Source organism: Dermacentor variabilis, chromosome 6 (assembly GCF_050947875.1).
Source record: "Dermacentor variabilis isolate Ectoservices chromosome 6, ASM5094787v1, whole genome shotgun sequence".
Classification (NCBI taxonomy): domain Eukaryota; kingdom Metazoa; phylum Arthropoda; class Arachnida; order Ixodida; family Ixodidae; genus Dermacentor; species Dermacentor variabilis.
The window spans coordinates 176,110,563-176,135,461 of record NC_134573.1 but is presented as its reverse complement, the minus strand read 5'-3'; the positions used below and the strand labels follow the sequence as shown (position 1 = coordinate 176,135,461).

General features: G+C 43.2%; 1 protein-coding gene across 5 annotated transcripts in view; it reads left to right on the top strand.

The window, feature by feature from the left end:
• LOC142585844 (uncharacterized) overlaps positions 1-24,529 on the top strand; it is a 32,232-nt gene extending 7,703 nt beyond the window's left edge. For 4 of the 5 annotated variants that reach the window (XM_075696895.1, XM_075696890.1, XM_075696891.1 and 1 more), the window contains 8 exons: positions 1,004-1,148; positions 1,412-1,638; positions 8,294-8,485; positions 9,796-9,898; positions 13,409-13,465; positions 15,116-15,376; positions 20,945-21,668; positions 24,092-24,529. In XM_075696895.1, the coding sequence (XP_075553010.1) occupies positions 1,004-1,148; positions 1,412-1,638; positions 8,294-8,485; positions 9,796-9,898; positions 13,409-13,465; positions 15,116-15,376; positions 20,945-21,651 (1,692 nt within the window). In that variant the 3' untranslated portion in view covers positions 21,652-21,668; positions 24,092-24,529. The remainder of the gene's footprint in view (positions 1-1,003; positions 1,149-1,411; positions 1,639-8,293; positions 8,486-9,795; positions 9,899-13,408; positions 13,466-15,115; positions 15,377-20,944; positions 21,669-24,091) is intronic. The other variant, XM_075696894.1, reaches the window with a different exon arrangement.
• The last annotated feature ends 370 nt before the right edge of the window (positions 24,530-24,899 follow it).

The window sequence follows — 24,899 nt, the reverse complement described above, 5'->3', positions numbered from 1 at the left end:
CTCTGTGAAGGGTCAGCACACACCTACATTTTGGGGGGCTGATGTGACTGGAATCATTAAAGGCTTTATATATATATATATATATATATATAATAATGAAGGCATGGTGCTTCCTATGGAACATAAACTTATGCTAGAAGTGCCACAAATTGTCACTTTAAATAACTTTTCGTATCAATTAAAACTATTTTTGCTGGCTGTTGACATGGTTGCCAACTGATTTTTTAGTCTTTGAGGAGACTGTGATAAGTGTTCAAGCAATGGGAGCAGTCTGAAAAAAGTGAGTGTCAGAAATAACCCTTACGTAATACCCATCAAATGAGACCATTGTAAAATTGCAATTTGGTTTGCCCAGCATCACATGACTTGTAGATACTCATTTGTGAAGTGTTTGGTGGCTTCTGTGCAATAACAACTGCTTCAGATGTTGTGGTAGTTATGCACTTTACATTTAACTTATCCTGAAAGACACTGCTGTCTCAATGCAGTAGTCTGCAAAGGGTTGTGCAACCACACTGTCCACAGCAATGATATTTGCAACACACTGTGTAAGGTAATGTGTAAGAAGTCCAGCAAAACAAAATGCAGTAAAAATATTTCTTTACATTGATACAGTGCCTTTGTGGGATTTGTGGCGATGCTGTAAATCCGAAGTCGAAGTAATTGAATATGTCCTACCTGCTCCCTCCTTCCCCCCCCCCCCCCCCCGCCCCCCTTCTGGAGAAAAGATATCTGAAAAATCAGTTGGCAATTGTGGATATGAACACTTGACCACATCCTCATAACACTGAGAGAGGCGCATGACAGTTTAAGGGAGGCCAAGAACTGCGTACGATGTTTGGGCCATTTACAGGCATGCTTTCTGGTAAAGTGCAGGACATGGGAAATTTAGAGAATTGTGTGGGGTAGGACTAGTGGAGCAAAGCGTGGACACAAGCTCACGCTAAATGACAAAAGTGTGTTGCGCGCAAACTTCAGCGACATTCTTCTGGTTCTCTCGCAGAGCTATCCAAACACCGGGGACCCTTACCACCAGTACTGGGGCGTGGGCCAGAACTCTTGTGCACCGCCGTTCCTGAGGAAAGAGCGGTGCGATGACAGGGAAGACATCCAGGTTCCCTTTTATGAAGAGGAGGTGCCACAGATAGGTGAGCCCTTAAGTCTCTTATGTTTCAGACATTTATGGGCAGCTCTGATACGTCTGCTTATACCTTGCCTGAAAACGTTCAGTGCCTGAGGTCGCTGGATGCACATTGCAAAATGATTCCCAGCTGAAATCGAGTTACAGACTCCTCAAGAAATGAGACCCAACAATCTCCTTTCCTGGTGTCTGTGTCCTTGTTCTTTGCTGGAAAGCATTTTTGCAATGTACTTATGCCTTGTTCTAAAATGTTACCTTGTGTCATTTCAGGATTTAAGTGCAGGAACAGGCAGATTAACATGGAAATTCCCATGTCTGTTGATGTCCTAGATGCCGCAAAGCGCAAAACCTTGCCTGGCTGGATTCGTGAGGGCTTGGAGAAAATGGAGAGGGAAAAGATGCGCAAGCTGGAACGTGAAAAGGAAGAAACAGAGCGACGTGTAAGGCTCAGCAAGCAAACTGAAGATGACGACCCATCAAACACGAAGTCAAAGTTTGTAAGTGAGCTATGCGCACCATGTCTAGTGTGTGGTACAGATATTATACACTGAATATTGCTTTAAGGGTGTGCAAATAGTGATTTTTGAGGCTGAATCAAATATGAATCGAATAGTTTTCAAATAATGAACAGCTGTTATCACAATTAATATAAAACAGTGTTCACATCCTAGTATCCTTAAAGTTAGCAAGTTTCTGTCATTACAAAGTACGTTATGAATCATTGTTTATTAAAAGCACAAATGACACATTAGGAGCATACAATTAGTGTAGTTTCTTTGCGCGCACAGAACTCTTCAGAGAGCGCTATTGATAGCTGTACATATAGCCTGTAAAGTATGCCTACCAAAGTGACATAGCCTACCGTATTTACATGACTAAGTCGACTCTAGTGCAAGTCCACCCCCCATATCGCGTGTGACAGGGGGAAAAAAAGAAGAGCGTACCCACGGGTGCATTCCATAACGAAAATTTATTAGTAGCTGGCATGATCATTGCTGCTACGGTCCCGCAGCATAGCGTCGTCCAGCGAAATTCCACATTTGCATACATAAGTGCATTTGCATCCATACATAAGTCCACGCCGAAAGCACCCAACTACACAGAGCCATCAGGGAGGCTCTTTTGACATGTCCGGTTGGTGTAAGTTCACGGTCTCGTGCCGCCAGCCACTCGACTCACGGTAGAGCAGGTCCTTAAAAGGCGAAGATCCAGGCTTGTCTCATGACCATGTCGCATGTCACTGGCACGGACTGATCATGCATTTTGGCGACGTACGCCGCAAGCTTGGCCTTCAACTCCGGAAAGCGGCCCGACGGCCCGCGGAAACCTTTTCGCTGCTGTCGCCACACTCGCACCATCCATTAAGAAATATCAAACTTGCAGCCCGCTGCGCAGTTATTGTTTCTTCAGCATAAAGGATGGCAACCCTCTTCAACGCTGCTGTAAACGAGCGCCGACTGTTTAGTGGACTCGGAGCATTCATGATGATTGAGGAAGCATGGAAGTAGCACGTGGCTGGCAGTCATATCGAACACATGAAACTAAAGAGCTACAGGGAAAGAGAAACACGCGAGCGGTGTCTGCTCTTCCATGAACTCTTGATACTCCCCGCAAATGCCACTGTTCTGAGGGTGCCACCCCAAATTGAACAGCGGCACTTCCATGAACTATCGACACCCCCCCCCCCCCCCCCCACGAGTGCTGTGTGCACTGTAAAAATCTAAAAAATGTTGAAAAACCCTTCAGAAAAGCAAACAAACACACAGGATAGCGGAAAGCTACGGGTGGGGCCGTAGAGCAAACAAAATTGTAACTGCATTGTAGCTCCCCTGATAGCCCGTTGGTCTCGCTTTTTATGCGGTGCCATGTTTTAGTTTCGATTGTAAGTCGACCCCCCACTTCAGATTTTCAAATTTTAACAAATAGGTTACTTACAATTGTGTAAATACAGTACTCCACTGCGCAAGTTCTCATGTTTTATGTCTATACTACGCCCGTGGGGATAAAAATTTCCCTACTATAAAAATTTCCCTACTTTTGCTCCAATTTTGTTTCATTGTGTGCATTGGACATTTTTGAAAGATTCAGTAAGTACAGTAGACTCTCGTTAATTCAAACTCGAAGGGACCCCAGGATTTTGTTTGAATTATCAGGAAGTTTGAATTATCGGAAGTTCTCGCATATATGACTCTGAGCAAGATTGCAGCGCACATTGCAATTAATTATCCAGCTAAATCATATTTTACACATTTCACTCTTTAATTACACAGTAAAAACAGAGCAGAGGTTAAGGATCCAGAACAAGTTTAATGGAAATCTATGGCTGACTAGACCGTTTGAAGAAATCATGAATTGTTGATTGTTTTTTCTTTACATGTGCATTAAGAACAAAGTTCTCTATTCCATTAAGAGCAGCCAGTTGTTCTTGAGAATTTTCTTCTACAGTCAGAAATTTGTGGACCTCGGCAAGGTAGTGGAAGGCCTGTGCTGCTGTCACAGCGGATTGCTCTTCTGATTCCTCTTCACTTTCGCTGCTGTACTGTGCTGGCAGCACCTCAGCCACCAAGTCGTCCAGGGTGTCTTCCCTGCACACGCAGAGCTTACCATCGGCAACCGCAAATTCACTGAGGTCAGCAGCTATGTTGTGTGCTTAGAGTGCAGAAAGCACTAGCCTTGATTCATCGCTCTCCATTTGGAGGCAGTCTTCACCTTCATTTCGAGCGCAGTCAGGCAAGGTATCACTGGTGTGGCCTGGTATGCGGAAGGCATGCTGGAAGCAGTTCCGTATCGTTGCCAATGTTACTGCACTCCATGCGTCAGCTAGCATTCCCACAGACGACAGCAGTGTTACGCTGTACGACATGGAATTATCCATGCATATTAGCATCCTCTTAAGGAGTAGCTTTCTGTAGTTTATCTTCAGACATTAGATTACCCCCTGATCTAGAGGCTGGAGGACAGCTGTTGTGTTTGAAGGGAGGAACTAAGACGAATTGCCTCCAGCCCCTCCACGTCACCGTGAGCGGGACAATTATCCACTATCATCAGCACTTTTCTTTTATCGCGCTTAAACCGCACGTCAAGTTTCCGCAGCCAATCCTCAAACAAAGATTGCGTCATCCATGCACGTGTATTTGCTGCATAAGAAACGGGAAGAGTTCGGACGCCTTTAAAGCATCTCGGACGCTTCGATTTGCCAACAACGAAAAGTTCGGGCTTGTGACTACCATCCATATTGGCACAAACCATGACTGTGAGCCGCTCCTTGCTCAGCTTTCCGCCGGTGCAACGTTCCCCCTTGCAACACAATGTTTGCTGAGGAAGGCACTTGAAGAACAGTCCCATTTCGTCAGCATTATAAATGTCAGCCGGGGAGTATTCAAGCAGTAGGCTCTAAAGACGCGTCTGCTGCCAGTCGGTAGTAACCGCCTCATCGACCGCTGCCGCTTCTCCACTTACTGTTTTGAAAGTGAGGCCATGTCGCTCCTTGAATCACGACACCCATCCATCACTACACTTGAAGTCTTCAATTCCAAAGCGCAAAGACAGTTGTTCGGCCTTCTCTCGCAGGATTGGTCCACTTACTGGTAGACTGCAGCTCCGAGTGCGCTTCAGCCAAAGAAAAACTGCCTTCTCAAGCTCTGGATGCGCCGCCTCCCTAAGCCTTTTTCTGTCGGGAGCGAAATGGCCTGCGTTGTTTCGCAGCTTGTCTTTCGCTTTCACAATCGTTGTCAGCGTACTTTTTGTGATTCCATACTTCAATGCCACAGAAGTCTTCTTCGCTCCAGCCTCAACTTCTTCTATGGCTGCCAATTTTTCTTTCACAGAAAGGGTTCAGTACTTCCCCCGCGGAGACATGATGCTACCAACGCGGGCGACCGACCAGGGAAAGAAAAGCGCGAGCGGTCACGTGATTCGGGATCGGCCGATGCTACTCGCGTCACTTTCGCACCTTTTTTTTTTTTTTCCTTTTCTCGTGCTCTTTGTTTTTACGTCAGGTTTTACGTCAGTTTTGAGCGTTTTGACAAACGCAGGTGGACAGTCGTCATTTCCACAAGTTTTGAGGGTTATGTGGTTTAATTTCGAACTTCCTGCTTTGAACTGGCTAGCAAGCATGCTAGCAAGCCACGGAAAGTTGAGCAACAATGTGCCCTTCGGGAGGATTTTGTTTCGAACGTTTGTTTGTTAGGCTCTTGTTCACTTTCTTTTATTTTTTAGGCCATAGTGCGCTTATTTTAACATTTTCCGCTGTTGTGGTGATATAAGAAGTCAGATTTTTCACCAGTGGTGGCAACGATAGCCGATAATTTTCCGGTATGGACAAGCAAAAAGTACGAATTAACCGAATTACGGTGTTCGAATTAAGCGGCCTTAAAATACATTGAAAACATGGCGAACCAACCAAAAATTTGATTTTTGTTTGAATTAACCGAAAGTACGAATTATCAGAGTTTGAATTATCGCGAGTCTACTGTATCCGGGTTTGATATATTCGGGATCGACTGTATGGGGTACATATTCCATGCACTTGAAAAAACTTTGGTGACCTCGAATTGTTGATTGAAGTGACTGCCTTACATTAGAAATCGCAAGACCTCATACAGTCGAACCTGACTATAGCGAACCCATTTACGTCGAATTATTGTATACATCGAACAATTTCTGGACAAGGTATAGTTACAATGAGTATATATAGCAAAAATTACACTTCCATCGAACAAAAATAGCAGCGACTCCTGATATATCGAACGTCAAGTGTTAGAAAAGTGCCCCCAGAAGTTGGCTTTCCCTCACGGTTACGGGGAAACCCGGCGACGCGGCTCGATCCAACTGCTGTCCCTACCGTGACCATGCTGCGTCAAGCGAGCCGTCGACAACCCCCTGCAAAAAATGATCCTGGCCCACCCACAGCCCTTGCTCAGACAACCAATCAGAGGCTCTTGTGCCCTCGTCGTGCAAGATGGCGAAAGTGCGAGTTGTCTCGCTGCTTTTCTGGTTCATTGTGTGTGCGCCTTCTACCGCAGTGTTGCCGTGATGAAGTGGCAGAATTCGCCTTTTGTCGTGAAGCTCGAAATCATAAATCGGGTTGAATGCGGTGAGAAATCGGATGTCCCCACAGTGTGCAAGATTCCAAGGAGCACTCTCAGCATAATCTTGAAGAATAAGGGGGTGATTAGGGCTAAAGCGGCCAAACTCGCGACCCTGTGCCCGTGGCGCCCGACACGTATGCATGGCCGTGTACTAGTGGTTCATTCGAAATTGCTTCAGCCGTGCTGACTTCCAAAAGCATGCTCGGTCGTTACTAAATTCTGATGAATGCGACGAAGCTGTTGCTGGTGTTGCCGAAGTTTGGAGCGAGCTGTCAGAATTTCTGGAAGCTGTTGACGAATCAACGGTAGACGAGTTTGTGAGCGCAAATGATGCTGTCGCGACCACGGGAGAGCCCTAAAACGAAGACTACATTGCTGACATCGTACCGAGCACAAGTGAAAGTGGGCACAATGAGGAAAGCAACGACAGTCCTTTGGCCACATCCTCCGAAGTGATTGGTGCGCCCGCACTAGTCCGGTGCTTCTGTGCAAATGTGAAAGGTTGCGGCCTCAGCTGCTCCGACTCCTTAGACAATGTGGAGAAGTGCATGCGTCGCAGGCAGTGAAATTTCCCAAGCAGAAGAAAATGCAGGACTATTTTATGCGAAACTGAGCTAGTTTCACCAATAAAGTGATCTTACAAATGGTATGTGCTTTTATGACATCCAATTATTTAGCAGGCTTATATCGAATTATGCTCTATATCGAACTGATAGGCGTTTTTCTGCGAGTTCGATATAGCCGGGTTCGACTGTAGTAGGAAACAGTACAATTTCACAGCCCAAGTCCTCTTGCACCATCAAGAATCTGGCGTCTCTCAGTGTAATTCCTTCATGTAATTGTTGTATACTTCGCTATCACTGATACTGCTTCGCCTTTCCGGTGAAATTGTAGCCTCTCTCTCTTTCTCTCTCACGCTTTTTTTTATCTTTTCCTTTGAGTCTGAGCATAAGTGCTGCTGCGTTATAAAATGTCCTCTAAAATAGACCATTTAAAAGGTTTAGTGAATTTTGTTTATTATCTGTATTTTGACCGTGTCTTCTGTAACTCAGGCTAATTGGCCACATACTCTTCTAACGAATTATGACAATCACTTTCAGTTTTGGTTAGCTCCTTTTCTTCTTTTGGTCATATAGCACCATACAGCATGCTATTTTTACAAGAAAATAGAGGCAAGCGGGCACTTGTCATTTGTTAAAACAAGATGGTGCAGAGTTTCTTGATTTCACTGTTTTGATGCATTGTAAATGCCCCTGGCCATGCTATTAATTAGAAGTGTTAGTTAACATAAGGATACCTTCCCTTGTAATCACTTGCTTGCCTTCTATGACTGGGTATTTTATTGATTTTGCAAGAGGTGTATCTTGTACCTCAAGATGCCCAATACTTCACTCGATATATTGAAAATAAAGATACAGATACAAGGCTTTTTGAATGTATGAAAATACAGATACAAGATGCCCAGAGTATATTAAGGTAGAATCTAAGATACATGTAGCTTCAATACTGCCCAGCCCTGTGTGGCATGTCGTGGTGCATGCAACTTAATGCCACATTTAGGTGCATTGCTTGCATGTGTTATCCAGAATAAATCAGAAATGTATTGTCTGCAGAGATGCTGAACAGAAGAGTGCCGATTCCGCTGCCATGAAACTGTGGTGGTGTGATTTGTCATTGTTAGGGGAAACATAGTTTGTGCTGTGTATCGCTGTGCAGTGCCTGAACGTGACTAATAATAATTACCATTCATGCTTTTTTCTTGTGTTTCTTTTTTCTCCTTTGTTTTACTGCTCACTCGCTGTATAACGTGACTTTTCAACAGAAAATGCAGTTTTGAATGATCACTTGTCCTGCCCCTTTTTAGTGCTTGTGTCTTGCTTGATCTCACAGCATCTCTTTTTCTCAAAATGAGCTTTGACTGACTCACCTCTGTCGCCAGATTGCTACATTGCTTCATGGTGTAGCTGTTGACGAAGAGCTTGATGGTGTGAATTGCATTCTTTGGTTGACTGATGTATTCACATGGGAGTGGCATGTCATTACTAGATTTTTTCTCTTTTAGGATTCTGATTCTGAAGATGACAAGGATGCTGTTGACATGTTCAGTGAAGGTGGTCGTGCAAGGCTGTCACCAAAAAGCAATGGTGCTCCACCGCCGCCACCACTACGCGAATCCTCACCAGAGCCAGAGCCTGCGCGAACAAGAGAGGAGGATTTCAGATTCCAGACTCCCGAAGAGCAGCATCAGGAAATGGTAAGCTAATAAGGGACCAACCTCAATATTCATAATGGAGCCTCGAATTGTAAGTTATGTCTAGGCTCCACTAAATGGAGCATATGTCCGACCCTCATCTGAAGAAGGGACTGCGATTCAGTAATGCTCATGCTTGTCAACTTTCAAGATTTTATTCTAAAATGTCTGCTTTGTGGAGCTTGTTACAATTGTCGTATTGACACATATTTGTTTTATATTTTTCATTTGTATCCAGCTTAGGGTAAATTTTGTTTAAAAAAGGAATCCAAATACATTGCCCACCAGTCTTTTTTTATTGGTAAATCTGACCTGCTCAATTATCGAGCAGGCCCTTCCTGGATGACCATTTCTGTTTTTCTGTGACGCACATCACTCTTGGTGTGGCTATAGAGCAGACTGCCTGTAGTCTTCTGACATAACAAAGTCTGCACATCTCTCTTTTTTATGAACAGTGAACACCTTGAGTAATAAATTTCACCAAATCCTAGTGTTGGCAGACCTGAGTGCTCCTGGGCAGTTCTTATGGCTAGTTTCTTGGGAAACAGGTTTTTGGACCAGTGCATTTGAGACATCTTTGCTTAGGCATTGCCGTGAGTGTCATCAAAGTGTGTTGATCGCATCAGACGAGGGGTTATGATGTGGTATGTTTTCCTAAGTTAAGGTGTAATTTTCAGGCAAACAACTTTTTTGAATATGGGATTAAGGTAGCACATAGTGATTTCATGCTAGATATGCAAAGACTGTGTGATGCTGAGAGAGCATGACATTTTTGAAACAATGTGTTCTTGTGTGATGCCTACTAGTTCAAAAGTGAAATAACTCACAATAATCATGGTATAGTAAGAAAAAGTGTTGGCAAAAGATGTGTGTTGAAGACAGCTAGCATTCCTTATTTCTTTTTTTTTTCATTCTAAGTAGCATGTGTGATAATGAGCCTGTATGCTATTTGTCTATTAATTACCTTATTGTGTTGTTCCTCTGGCTTCTAAGTGGTAAACTGTCAAGCAAACTTGGAAGTATTGCTGTGTTTCTTTAAAAGATTCATACAATTTTTACTTGCACATCAAATTTCTGCCTCAAGAAATTTAAATATGTGTGCTGCTATGGTAAACACTATCCTAACGAAATCAGTTGGGTAATTATTGTTCCTTATGATTAAGGAGGTTTGAAGCATTTTCTGAAGCCCCCTCCTTGATCCAACTGTGCATTAGTGTGTTATTATGCATGTAGCTGAAGTAATTGGTCATTACTGTAGCCGACATTTGTAAGCACATGCTGTGTGCTAAGGAACGGCCCTGTGACTTTTTCAGATGCTGAAAGTACGGAGGATGCTTACTGAGTTGTTGCTCGAAGTGACCAATGAAGAGATGCACTCCTTATGCCAGGAGGTTTTCCAGAAAGCAGTCCTCAAAGGTAGCTTTAGTGTAGCATTGAAGTTGTGTGTAGCAATCATTGTAGAGCCGCTCTTGTGCATTTGTGAAGGATTTGATGCGCAATCAATTTTCAGAGTGCATCCTTCTTGGTTATTAGACCTAGCATTATTGCAGTATTCTTGCTTGTTTGTATGCAGTGGTGGAACAGCTGCGCCAATCGCTCGCTCATGCTCCAAAACGACTTTTAACGGAAAGTTACGCCAAATGAAGCATGAGAATGAAAGCCGCCATTTGTAGATCCTGCCTTGGTTGTAAAACTGAAACCAAAAATTGTAACAGCGCCACCATTGTCGTCGTCATTGTGGAAGTCAACGAAGTGGCCATAGCTATGAAAATAACCAATGCTGTCAGTTATCCATTTGCTGCTTCTGCAATTTTGTTGCATTTCTGACCAATGTTCTATATGTACTTCTGCTGTGCAGTCTTATCTTTTGTGCCCTTTGTGCTGCTGTTTGACAGTACTCATACCAGTGTGACACGGAGCTTGTTCGAAGAGGATGTTGAGTAAGAAGGAGACTCGGATAATGTCTGGTCGCGCATTGTTTAACATAGTTGTTGGCACTGCCACTTCATCTTGTAATACGTGTACCCAACTGCTGACATATAGATTCCTTATGATTATGGACTTTCCTTGAAACTCTGCACGGTTGGAAAAGCAGATTCTGAGGTTGAATTTTTTATCAGCTTCACATTTTCCACGGCTAATTTATATATAGTCAACATCCAATTTTTTGGACTCTGTAGGGACCGCGAGAAGTTCTGAAAAATTGGGCAGTCGAAAACGAATGCATGCCTTTAACTGCCCTCAAGGGCTCAAATCGCGACAGCCACATTAGAAATAGCTTTAAAGATCTGCCAGTACAAATAATTAGTGTCTCGGTGCTCCTACTGTGACAGGTGACGGAGAGTGCTTGCGTGTTTATTCGGAACGCTTTTTATGTCATTTGACAGTGGCCCCTTCGCACTTTTGGTGTGCTTCACTGCAGAACAATGTATACGCTTTGCTGAGTAACACCACTTAATTGTGGCGAAGCGGACTTTCGGGAACCGGCATTATGCAACGTTTTAGATTCTTGCCGTCCTTTCTGCACCGTCGGTGAGGATTATGAAAGCAGAGTAGGCGCCATTGCCAACAGTGGTGAATCCTTTAATTGAAAAACATGGCACTGAGCAGCAGGAAGCTTGACAGCGAACATCGAAGCAGTTAGGCCTAATGACAGCACTGAGCAGATTGGTACGCGATAGCGCTGGTTCAAGGCTGTGAGATCATCAAAATGGCAGCAATGGTGCCTTAATTTAATGCCGTCTTGAACGTGCTGTCACAGCAAAAAGTTTGAAACATTAGGCAACAAAGGGTTTCAACGTCTGATATTTCAGGCATCCAAAAAAGTGGTCGTTCATTGTGTACAGGAGAGATTGAGACCACAGGGAGCTTTCCCAAAATGCCACAATGATATTGTCAGTAACTTTCGCGTGCATTGGCACCGGACGCTGGCTTTACTGACGCTGTGCCAAGGCAGCTTGCTTGGCCCAGAGTCGAGACAACTGACCCTATTGGAATATTTGAAGCCAGTCATCCAAGCATAACAGTTTACAGACATCCATAAAGCGGACACTGCTACTTTCTGCATCATAATTAATCCTGGACAATTTCACATCAATAACAGAAACTGAACTGTGGAAGAGTGCAACTGTCACGTTTTTAGCAGATGCCCACAAATGACTTCAAGCTTGTACGATGGTGAGGTGAAAGCTTCACTATTGTGCAAGCTTGAAGCAAGTATTTTTATCAAGCCGCGATCGAACTGAGATGCTGTGGGCTCGCATGCTGCCTTCTAAGGGCACCGTGCATAGGCTGCTCGTGTCTTCTCTGAAGTGCTTATCATGTTGAGCAAGGCCACGATTAATACGCTGTGACCACATTGATCCATCAGTAACAGCGTCCTAAATGAGGAGGAAAAAGGACAGACCAGCTCACCTCTGCATGTATGAGCCACAGTGTAGTGCCAGCGAGCAGTCGAGCAAGGGCAAGTGAGCGGTGATAGACAGAAAGAAGGGGTAGAGATACGCAGTGAGTGAAGCGTGGCATTTGGTTCAGCTAGTGAGCGGCAGCCGTGTGAAAAACGTGTGCAGGCGATGCTATGGAGTTGCCTTTTTCCTGGTATTTTCAAAGTTGAGATTTCGAGATATCTGGAGTCTGGCCCAAAATCTTTTCGAGAGGAAAGGTGAAAAACACGGGGGCTGGCACCACGGGCAGAAAAAAATTTTGACTTGTCCAGTATTTAGAGTTAAATAAGGGTACTTGTCACTAACAACCAAAAGTGCTTGTCACTGTGCCAAATCATTTTTGCCTGCGCCAAGACCTGCACACAAGGTCAAATGGCTGTTCCACCACTGGTATGGAAACTAAACTAAAAAACTAAACAGTAAATCTCCGAGTTCACCTTGATTATTTGACAATGTTGGACAAAGGCTTCCAACTTCTTGCATTAGGTATTATGTGGCAATATATTTTTTAAGTAGCAAGTGCACCTTAATTGCATCTGAAAAGCTTGCTTCACGAACCTCTTGCTTTGTGCCAAACAAAAAGCTAACACCCAGTTTTTGTGCAGATGTCTGCTGAACCTCATTAATTTCGAGATCTGTAATTTAGCAGAATGCTCCAGTAAGCAATAAGGTGAAAGTTTCTCTCTCACTACGATAAGTGAAGGAGGCACAATAGTTAAAGGAAACGAAAATATTAAAATTTGTGCAGGATTATTTATCACCTTTTTCAGCGCTGCACATTGTATCAAGGCTGTGAGCAAGAGAGAATGAACACAATGTGAAAGGACTGTCTTTTTTTTTCTTTTACCTAAAATTTGTTGTAACTGCCTTTTTGTAATATAAGGTATTATTTATCTGTTCCTATGGGTGGGCAGCGCAACCCGGACGAAGGACGAGAGGAAGTACACAACACGAGAGCAGTCTAACAACTGGTTTATTATTTCAAGCAACGGACTATAATATACAGAAAATGTAAACACGTGTAAAATGACGTTTACAAGGGTGTTAGCCTATCTTGCCATTCAAAAAATCAGCTTCTTTATCCTGTAGAGTGATAGAAGGCTGGCTGATGCATGCGCCTGAGTTCACATGCATGAAGTAGGCCTCTACTTAATTATTTATCTGTAATGCTAGAATGGTGGGGCTGTATAATAATAGAAAGCCTGGATGTCATTTCCTTTTGGTATGCGTGTGTGTGAGATCACGTTTGCGGGACTTCATGGCTATGATATCAAGTGAGCTGAAATGTATGCAGTATAGCTGGTTTTTGACAGTCTGAGAAAAGTGACTGCAAATGTCTAGGCTGCGTTTTCAGAAACTGTGTGTTTGTTGACACATCTTGTCTTGTGTCTGTGAACAGGAGACTTGGTGTTCCCCTGTGTCTAGGTTGTGTTCTCTGTGTAGTGCACTAAAATGGTTCCCCTCTGCTGTATTGCTGCAAAAGCTCCTGCCCGCCAGCTCAGATCCTCCTCCGCTTTGGCAAATATTACCGGTGGATTGGGTAAGTACACTCTAGGCTGCTGTCAATGCAGCATGTTACATTTTGCAGGCTTATCTGATGCATTCACACTTTGGGATTTGGTGTCGAGAAAAATGCTTTTTTTGCGTGTGCACTACAATGCCATATATATGCTTGTGTAAGGGCTCCATTTTTTTTCCAATTTAAGCATGGTGTGGTCACTTCAGTTCAGTCCAATTTTTGGTCCATGAAAGCAAGAAAATAAAAGTTTTTTTTTTTTTGTCGTAATAATGGCACTCTATCCGGCCTTTGTCTGCAGATGTGCCTGTTAATAGTCCATCTATATTTGCGTCGCTGCTGCTAGGACGCAGTTTGCGAGCACCTTTAAAAAGGCAGTCATCCTCATTGCTGTCCATCGCATTAGAAATGCCTGTAACCTACAGGTAATAATGATGATGTCTGAAGGCATTGTGTGCCACGTTTTCAAGATCCAGGATCAGACATGCTGTTTGTTTGCCACCTTACTTTCCTCCCCCCAAAATATGGGCTGCCAAGTTTGGGGTGTGCGGCCTTTACTCAAGTATACTACACAGTATTGTACAGGAGTGTGTACTGGGCTGAGTGAACATCCTGTCGGCCCCTGCAGAAAAATATTGCAAAGTTCCACTGTGTTTGCTGAATATTGAAAGCTCCTAAGCTTGGTGCATCAGCAATCAAAAAGGTTGGATAGTGTAGGAATTTTCACTACAGGAAACATCAGTTTTCTGACACCAAACCCAACTGTGAACATCTTGTAGAGGAGTTCTGACCTCAGTTCTGGGCAAGTTTGCTGTTGCCTTGCCTTACACTTCAGTTGTTTTAACACGAGAATCACTCACTAGTCCGGTAGCAATCATTAAACTCTTTTTAAGTTAAATGTGAGTGTGTTGGATAAGTTTATTCAAATATATAGCTATAATCTGTGTGCCAAAATATTATAATATGGTTTGGGTAATGCCTTAACAATGTAGCCAACGTGATACATGTGGATTACAGTGGAGAAAGTGGTTTCGGGGTAATATTTCATATGCCCAAGTGGTAAAAAAATAAAGCGCACAAGAATTAATGGAGAATTCAGCGAGACACAACAACCCACCTCTTGTTTTTGCCTGGTTTCAATCTTTGGTGCCCTACCATTTTATTCCGTTACTTTCATTGTAAAGTTGCCCTGTAAATACAAAGAGATGATGGTTTCAAGTTTAATCCTCACGTGACATTACTTCAATATTATGCTGCTCACAGATAACATATAAGGTATCTGGGAACCAGAAATAAGAGCAGTTGAAAGTGATACATCACCTCTGTGCATATTGCTTACTGAGGGTGTCATTTGCTACGAGGAAAGGCATATAGAATCGTTTGCTTGGATTCCAAATGCAAGGAGCATCTGTTTGGAGCTGTCTCATTTTGCTCCTTATGTTTTCACAACATATAGTTGTTGAGTTTAATGGCAGAAAAAGAACAGCATCAGAAATGTGGTTAGTTTCTGCGGTCAGGCAAGCATCTTGCTAGAATGTTTTATGATGTTAAAGCAATTACTATTCAGAAAGCAAGACCATTCAGGAGTTTGCCATCTTTCATTTATCTGTGTCTATTAAGGCCAGTAGTAGAGACATCTGATAAGCAGGGCTCTGTGGGCATGACCATTCTCAGGCGGCATCAGCGGTTACGGCAGTGACAGCGAGTCGAGCAGTGGTGCTGAAAGCGGAGACGACTCTGAGGAAGAGCTGCAGCGCTCTATTCGTGACAAGCGGGCTGCGTTTGCCGAGTGGGAGCACCAGGTGGCTGAGGAGCTTGATGAAGAGGACCGTCAGCATGAGCGCCGGCTGCAGCAGCAGCAGCAGCAGCAACAGCAGCAGCAGGCAGCTCAGAAGGTAACGGAAGACGGGGGCGTGCGTAACAGCAACAGGCCTGGTGAGTAGATTGGTTATTACTTCAATGCTGGCTTTGCAAGTTCAGTGGCCGGGGGTATGTGGGCAGTGCTTCTAAATAACACCACTTCTGAAAGGAAACTGGCAACAACTGCGTTTATCACCATTCTGCATTTTGATCTCATTTTATGCAACATGATGCATTCTGTTGTGTCACTGAAGACGACAACCTGTGTTGGCATGTTGTCTCCAACAGGAAGACAGAAGGGCATGTCAATAGGCTCATTGGAAAAAGTAATAATAATAATAAAGGGACATAAATGGTTGCACATTATTTCTGAATGCACTGCTTTTGTTGCATTGGTCTTCAATCCTTGTTTGTCACAGATGTGGAGGAATAACTGTTTCATCAAAATGTGTTGCAAGTCCTCTCAAAATTGGATCAGTTTTTGCTAGGAGTTTGCGAATACACTTGAATATTCGATTTTGAATGAAATAGCAAACATTCAAATAATTTTATTTCCAAATCAAATATCTGCTAGTATTCACCATTTTGAAAGTTCAGTTTTTTTTAATGTTCAGTGAAATACCCTGCCGGGGTTGGTGCCTTGACAGGCGAGGCTTTCCCATGGTATATGATATCTTTCAGCTCGACCAGGTTGGTGAGACTGATTGAAACGATTAATGCAACATGGACAGAGGGAACAACAAAATCAGCGCATATGGAAAGCACGAAATTGTGTGAAGATCGGGCCGATTAGCCACAGGAGGGCACACAGATCATATCAGATATTGTTCAATAGCATTTACACATGCAGGTTCTTGCAGTTCACAAACTTAGCACACGTGCCGACTTGCGTCACATGAAGTTACCGTGGGCCTCCTGATTTGACTACCACAGGTAGCAAACAATGCTAAAACTGAAAGTGAAAGGGCACCCGTTCTTTACCATTGGCACTGACTCCACTTGACCCGTGTGTCACCGGTGACTGTGAGGACTGGTGACAAGTCAAATGATGTTAATGAACTGATGATAATTCACAGAAATCAGTGGCTATCAAGATAGAAAAATCCTGTCTGTAAAAAACCGAAACGCATTATATTCTTAGTGATAGAAGATGGCTGTTAAGCATAGTATGGCCAACTATTAAACTGAAAACCTCATTGGTATATGGGACAAGATAACTCCCCTATTTATTGTATCGCAGAGAAAAATTTATTGATTTTATTCAACAGACTATCTACTGATAAAAAACGTTCTCCAGACCTTCATATACAAACTAAGCTGTTATCAATGCTGGCGTACTAATTCGACAATGCTATACAGCTTGGTTCCTAGGTACCTGAGTTATTGATAGCTAGCAACATTCTTATGTAATGTGAGTAGCCTCCTGAGCATGTGCAGCACCGTTTTTTTGCACAAAGTTGGTAAGCATAAAGTGCTGTGTTAAATTTTCTGATATTCAATATTCAGTTCGCTATTCGGCTTCTTTTTCTTGGTTCGATTCGACATTCGATTAGAATATCGAATTGAATTCAGTGCACGCACACCCCGAGTTTTGGCCCATGGACTCAGCACTATCTGTACCACAATTCATCATTTATATTTCGGGTCTGCATTACACGAACTCCTGTTGACTATGGTTGCCAAGCAGAATTTTGATCTGCACCTTAGCAGTGAACCTCGTTACTTAATATGATGGTAGAAAGGCGAAGGGTAACACAGATGCGTAACTGCTACTTAAATTTCCTTGGCCATATGCTGGCTCTGCATGCCCTGCTTATCTGTGCCAAGATTATACGTGGTGTGAAATCGCTAGAACATGCAAAGCCGGTAAGTGGACAGGATGGTAAAGGCACAGGTAAAACTCGATCTAACGAAACCTGATTTTACAAAGTTCACAATCTAACAAAGAAATATCCATTCCCCAGCAAGTACCCATAAGGTTCAATGTTGTCATCAACCCGAATTAAAGAAACTAGCTTGAATTAACATGATTTAATGAAGCTTTTTCAGAAATAAATGAGTAAAAAAAGCTGTGATTTCTTTCTAATTTCAACACAGAATGGTTTTTGTTAGAGCGTGCACTCTAATGCTATCGCGTTAGAACATCTAGGCACCATAATCACGGCCCTACCTTTATTTTGATGAAGCTGCACGCCGCGCCCATGCACGGAATAATGGACTCTGAAGTCGCTAGCATTCTTACGTATGAGATGGCGCTAGGGGTGGCAGTAGTTGGGCCACCCTTGCAGACATTTTGCCAGTGCAGGCATGGGTTAGCGGAAAATGAAATGCTGCGGTACCTTTTGGGTGTTGCTATGTTACAACTTTAGATTTCGAAGGACCGAAAAATCCCTTACTCAATTTTCCGAACTTCCTGATTTAATGAAATAATTCGAGTGTGGTCATCACTTCGTTAAAATGAGTTTCAACTGTATTGGTAAACAGGAGCACTTCTTGGAATAAGACCTTGCTCTTTACCATTTAAAGGGCCCCTGAAACTTTTTTCGTTGTACCAGAGAGGATGGCTTAGAAAATACAGCGCACTATTTCTCACAAAAGTAAAAAATTCTGCCCTTATCTGTGAACACGTGGCCATCCCCTTCAAATTATATTTTGGGCTGTTGCAGCTATGTACTGCTTCGTTAGGCAGTAAGTCGTCCACTAGTGTTGTCTACTTGTGAACATGGCCAGCTGCACAATATCAGCCAAATAAAGCGCAATGGCCCACTTTATGTGTGTTTGCATGCATGGAAGGTGGGCTCAGGAGGCCCCTCGGCAAACCATGTAGCTGTACATTGAATGCCAGCATAATCCCTGCCAAGTCACTAAATTATATGCTTATAGGCAGTGTACTACAGAATACAGTCTTTGCCAGCTCACCATTGTAAATAGGATAGGAAGAGTAAAGCAAAGTTCACAGCAGCAGGCCTCTATAGCAGTTTTTTTTTTTTTTGTATTTGCCTATTGTATGTCAATTGGAACAAGCTATGCAACTTTAGGGGTTTTTTTTGCCTTTGTAAAACTGTGGTATGCTGCTGTTGGTAGCAGAAACTTCAAAATTCCTCAAGCAAACAATTTTCCAGCCATGCTGCACAGATTTCATGTGTAAACACCTGTTATTTACATTTCATTGTGAGTAATCAGATGGTTGTTTTGAGGATCCTTGAAAAAACATATAGACAAAGAAAATTGTGGCAGTATTTTCTAAAATTTCAGTGTTTGCTGTGAGGTAGGTACAGCAGCGCTGACAAGTGAAATGTGACAAAGCATCATTCAACTGCTTTCTGCGTGGCTGCACATAACAGTAGGCTGCAGTGATAATGGCTTGTAAGACTAATGCTGTCAACATGGATGTTCAGTTTGTGAAAAGAGAAAGGCAGAAGTGTAGGGAACCATGCCAGCACATGTAGATTAGGGCATTGATCTTATTTTCTGTAACACGTAGAACCAATTTCAATTTCAATGTAAGAAATTAACAAAAAAATTAGGGACGTGTGAAAGTAAAATTTTCAAATTAGAAACATATTCAAATGATGAAAACCAAGTGCGAGTTGAATTGAGTTTCTTTTTTTCAAATAAGAATAATTTTGGTCTTCCAAAAAATAATTCTTCTTTTGCTAACCAGAGGTACTAAAAAAAAGTCGGTTTATTGCACAGCAAGTAATGTACAGGAAGATTCTGCTTTGTGATCAACAAAATTCTCTAGTGCAGCACTTTTGCTTGACAGTATCATAACCGCTTTTATTTAATGTTTTCGTGAAGGAAGGATAGCTGCTTGACATGTTCAGGCAGAAGCGACACCCTCAATCTGGTATTGGCAGTTATCCCTTCACGAGTCGAGCTGGCAGTAGGCACCATGCTTACACCACCACTCACACGGATCTTCTTTCTGGCCCAAAATTTCATCATGTGCATATATCTCAACCTGTGCTTGTGACAGTAAAAATTGCTGCCACAAGCAAGTGAAAATTGCAGGTGGTTGATGGGCCTTTCAAAGTCTTTCCACAGTGCTGATGTGGAAAGGAGCCTCTTCAGAAGCTTTCATTGTTGGGAACATGCCTTGGTTTCTGGTTGAACTTTTTCTTGAGTCTTCTAAAGCCAGATTTTTAACCCAGTTTGCCATTGAAATGTCTCATCCTGGTGGTACTCAACTACTTCTGACTGAGGGTCTAAAAACATTGCCCAGCTCACTACTTTGTCAAATTTGTAGTTGGAAACCATGTTTTCAACACTTGGTCAAATTAATAGTAGATGGATGTTTCCACCTGGCAGCTGGTGTGGAGGAGGCAGCACAGTTTGGGTACTTACAGGGGCCCTGATCTGCCCCTCGGGCTTGGTGAAATAACATATTCTGTGGGTAGCATACGCTGCTGTGAACACCTCAGCCAAGTTTTGCTGTTCTACACGGTGCATCGAGCTCGCAAGTGAATCGTGAAGTCACCTTTCTCTCAAACGCTATCTTTTCAACAGAAAACCCTGTCCTCACTCTCTTTTAGGTGCAATATTTTGTCATTCCCTTAGACGGCTGCTGTTGGCCGATAGCTGACATCAAGCTGCGGTCAGCTACATGGCGTAGATACCATGGCCGCCGTGGAGTGCCGCCATGAGTCCCCTGGCTCAGCGCAATGCAGCGCGTTGTAGGCACCAAAGGGGGAAGTCGTGGCATCTATGTTAACATTCAAAATGAAATTTCAACCGTGTGCCATGGTGACATTTAGAAGGCGGTGCGTTGTGGCCACACCCCACTGCGCCATAGCCTTCACAGTGCAAGACATTGAAGAAGGAACGGGAGCACAGCGGAGGCAATGTTTGATTGCCAATAACTCCGCTTCTACTGAACCTATTGAGCTGCTTTTTGCGGCGAACCTATTGAGCTGCTTTTTGCGGCAAAGTATTTCTGAGATAGCCCATTTTCACTTCAAATTCCTTTCTCCACTTCGATAAAAAGTGGTTGAGGGCCCCTTTAAGCTGATATGTCAGAGGGGCCCCATGACAACGCCCCCGTCTTAATTTTGATATGCTTCACTGCATAGCAAATGTGCTTCACCACAATAGTCAGTATGTTTCGCCGCATAACACAGCTGTACTGCGACGAAGCTGCCTTTAAGCTTTTACAACGGCAATGTTTAGGAGTTCGAATAGGAAAAGTGTTCTTCGAATCGAATATTCGAAGTTTCAAATATTCTCACACCGTTAGAAAAAATTGTATGAACATGTTTGTCTTGCTTTAGCATTGCAACAGTGGCTGAATGCCTACACCTCCATCAGAATTTTTTCTTTTTCTGTGGTGGTGGTCCTTTTTCTCTAACCTTAAGATTTTAACAGTGTGTGAGGTTGCCACTGGTATGAAAAAATGTTTATGGTTCTGCATGACTCACTGGCATAAAATTTACCATTATGTGCCACTTTACACATTGCAAGAAAAGATGCTCAACGGTGGTACAACTGCAGCAACTTCTGCAAATTAGTGCGCAATAAATGTTGCTGTAACTCTTTAGTTTAACAACACTGTGGGTTAACTCCATGTTTTTGTATCTCTTGTTTAGCATCTTGTGAACATAACCTACGCGGAAGATTAAGTAATTGTTATGGTTGTATTTGTAGCCGAGAAGAGTTCTACCGACGCTTTAGACACGGACTCGCCTAGAGAGGTCGTCCACGAGGAGACAGCAGTGCCCGATGACAACGAGGAAGAACAAGAAAGTGCTGGCAACACTCCGCAAGAAGGCTGGTTGAGCCCACCACAGATGCAACTTCCAGACGAAAAGGTCAGCGACAAAAGCAGCAGCACTTCTTCTCCTGAGCACAATTCTTCTGAGACGGACGATAGGCAGCACAACGACACCTCCTCATCAAGGAGAGATCGGGAGAAGAGCTCAAGGCGCGAGTCAGTAAAGTCATCATCAGAGAAAACAAGTGTAAGCAAAAAGCGACACGACAGAAGGAGCCGCAGCTCTTCTCATCGAAGGAAAAGTCGGAGTCGTTCCCGAGACAAAAAGGATAAGCGGCGGTCCCGACATTACCGCAGCAGCAGCAGCTCTAGCCACAGCCGTAGCAGTAGCCGTAGACGAACCAAACGACGGAGCCGATCAAGGGAAAGAAAAGACAGGCACAGGCGTCGGAGAAGTAGCAGCACAAGCCACTCCAGAAGCCGAAGTCGAAGCCATGGCCGACGAAGGAGTCGCTCAAGGAGTGTAAAGCGCTCGAGCCGTAGAAAAGATAGGAGTCGGAGCCGAAGTCGGAGGCGCAGACACAGCTCTGAAAGTGCAGGGTCGGGTAAGAGGTCCAGTCGCAAAAACAGAGACCGATGAGACGTGACGTGTTACAGGTGCAGTATGCCTTTTCCTTACTTCTCATTTCAGTGCCTTTGTTCCTCAAAAACAATTTTTTCATTAGTTGCATTCAGTTCATCCACAAAGTATTGCCGAACACAGACTAAAGAGCAATATATATATATATCTTTCATAACATTTGTTTGTTGAAAAAGGCTGTCGTAAATACTTCACTGTTGATATGAACAACGGACAGTCATGGACAAGAAGTTGCCTGTGTAAGACAGGAAAAACATGTCTGTTGTAAGTTATTCTGAGCTGCCAGACATTTCACAAAAACAAAAACAAGAAAACCCATCACTTAACACTTTAGACACTTTAGATAAATGTTTTCAGTGCTTGTTCAATGGATAAATGAACAGTTGACAAAGCTCTGCTAAAGGTACCGCTTGCTAAAAGTAATAGCAATATGTAAATGAAATGTGCTAAAGCGGAGAAAAGAAATGAGCCTCTTTTTTTTTCTGTGTAGTTGTAAAAGCGTAAATCAAAACTTTTGCCCGCAATTCCTTTTAATTACATATTTGCAGTCCTTTAGTGAAATGCTGTTATGGCAAAGCTGTAGAATAGGTTGCCATTTTTAGATTGATATTATAGTGATGGGAGGGGGGGGGGGAGGGATGCTGAAAGCAGACATTTACTTAGACTAGACTGGTATATTATACCTTCTCAAGACAGTCTCTCAGTACAAAGAGCTTAGTATTAGCTTGAAGGATTGCAACTATGCACCGAATTTGCTTTCTAAGCTTTTCTGGCTGGCAAACTCCAGCAGCAGATGTAAAATCATGGCATTCTCTTTGCACGCAACTGCCAAATGTGAGCGAGCGCCATGCGCAGTTGCCAGCACCAAGTGCAGAACCATTAAACAAACAAGAATGTATCTCGTAATCACGGCATATAGCCTAGACGGGAACAAGAACAAGATGTACAAACAATACAGCAAATGAGAAGAATTAGGGGATGCAAGGGGCTCATTTTCTTGTTAGTCGCAACATAGGGGAAGTTGTGTGTCACAATTAGGGGAACTGTATTGTTATATTTATTTTAAATGGATAAATAACCAGGTAAAGGAAAATGAAAGTGGATGAAAAAATAACTTGCTGCAGGTCGGACTGAACCTACATACCACATATTACGCGTGTGATGCTTTACCAATTATTAAGCTACCATGCACCATCTCTGGCCACTGTCTTGGGTATTTGTGTACGAAGTTAGCCCTGGGAGTGTTAGCCAGTGCTGACAAGATTGTTTGACAGCCATAGCCATTCAACGCCCAAGGAAATGCGAGGACTGAAAGACGAATAAATGGATATGGATGATGCACTCAATCTGTTTTTGGCAACTGAATTACATTTCATGGCTTGTACAATGTTAAAGAAGTACAGTCGCTGAGCAACAATTGGGACACCAATAGTTCGGACAGCTCCACAGCACCGTCACTGGCCCCATCGTATGTTGCATGATAATTCGGACTCTGAATGCATGGCCATATGCTAATTTGGCTGCCAAGTCAAGCAGAAATGATAATATTTTCGTTTAAATAGCCTGCCAGCATGGTTTTCGGCCGTGTCGCTGGCAACCAAGTTTACAGTGACAACCGGTGATCAAGTCTGAAAATTTTCTGCTGCTTTTATTTCGCCTGTTGTGGTAGCTCAGTGGCTACGATATTCTACGGGTGAGCGCAGTGCCCTAGGCTTGGCTCTCAGTCATGGCCATTTTTGAGCTCAGCATTTTGAAGCAAATGAGCATGCCAGCAAATTTGCTCCTGCTTTCTTCATGCATTGTGTATCCTTTCCCATAGTGGCAGCAGTTGCAGACTCCAAGTAAACTAAGTAAGCGTTGATGTTTTAGAATGATATATAAAAGAGGGCCTAGTTTTTGTTCAAAGTTCCATATTTTGGAACTGTATCAAAACATCAACACAATGTGCAAACGTTTTTTATATTTTGCGTTTTCAAAACATGCCAATACGTCAGCTATGTACAATGAACAAACTCCTACCAGCACTAAATTTGCCGCAGTAGCTCAGTGGCAATAAAACTCAATAGTAGCTCAGCGGAACAGAACCCGCAACGTCTTGCTTTAGAAAGGCGTCGCGGGTTCTATTCCCGGCTGCAATGACCGCATTTCAGTGGGGGCGAAATGCAAACACACTTGCGTACATAAATTTAGGTGCGCGTTAAAAAATGCCAAGTGGTCAAAATCAATATGGTGTCCTCCACTACAGCATCCCTCATAACCCTCTGTGCAGTTTCTGGACGTTAAGCCCCACAATTTGTTTATATTGCCACCATACCAAAAGGTACTAATTTTCTGGGTCTAGTAGTTCAAAATGTTTACAGGTGGTTTCCAGCACTCTGGTAGCTCTATCTCTCTCTCCAGCCCTGGAGCTTGAGGGGTATGCTTTGTGTTCCATTTACAGGTGCAGACACGATGTGCACCTCTTCCTGTGGAAAGTCCTCATACACACTCAAGGGCTCAGCGTTGCGAGCACGCTGGTCAAGTATGATTTCCTCTTGTGAATAGTAGGGGCATTGTGTACAGAAGCTGCAGTGTGCGGTACTGCAGCCACATTAAAAAAAAAATCCTACTGGTGAATGCTCAGTGAGGAACTCTGTCCACCAACCAACCTCCCGTCCTTCCTCCCTGCACTGTGTTGTCAAATGTGTAAATAGAACGGGGCTTTGAAAAGCCTCGCCCATCAATCAATCAATCACTCAGCCAAGTTTACCTTGCACAAGCACTTCTCCTCATTCACTCAGTCCTGCTCTTCGCGCCCAATAAAACTGCATTTGCCACATTTGGTTTCTTGTGGATTGCGTTCTGCTGAAAATAAACTTTGCCAATGTTGTTTACTGTGCTTGAGCAGTTGTCCTTTAAATTTGTGCTGCAAACATCACTAGTCTCAATAAAATCAGCTATGTGGTGTGATTGATATAACTTGTAAGTCAAGGCTTGCACAACTCAAAACCAACGGAGGGCCAAAATTGATCTTTTATGGGAGCCACGTGGGTTGCCTATAGAGGGAAGTGTAGCATCTTTTGCTTGCAGAAAGGCAGTCTGTTTGGTGTCATTTGCTGTCCTTCGCTTAACATTTTAATGTCACGTTAGTCCTTGAACACTGGAGGCAGCTTTGTTCAAACAAAACTGATAGCAGACATTGGTGCTTCCTAAAAGAAATGCCAGTTTCAAGGCATTGTTAGATATGTTTCTGTGTTTTATTAAGGCTC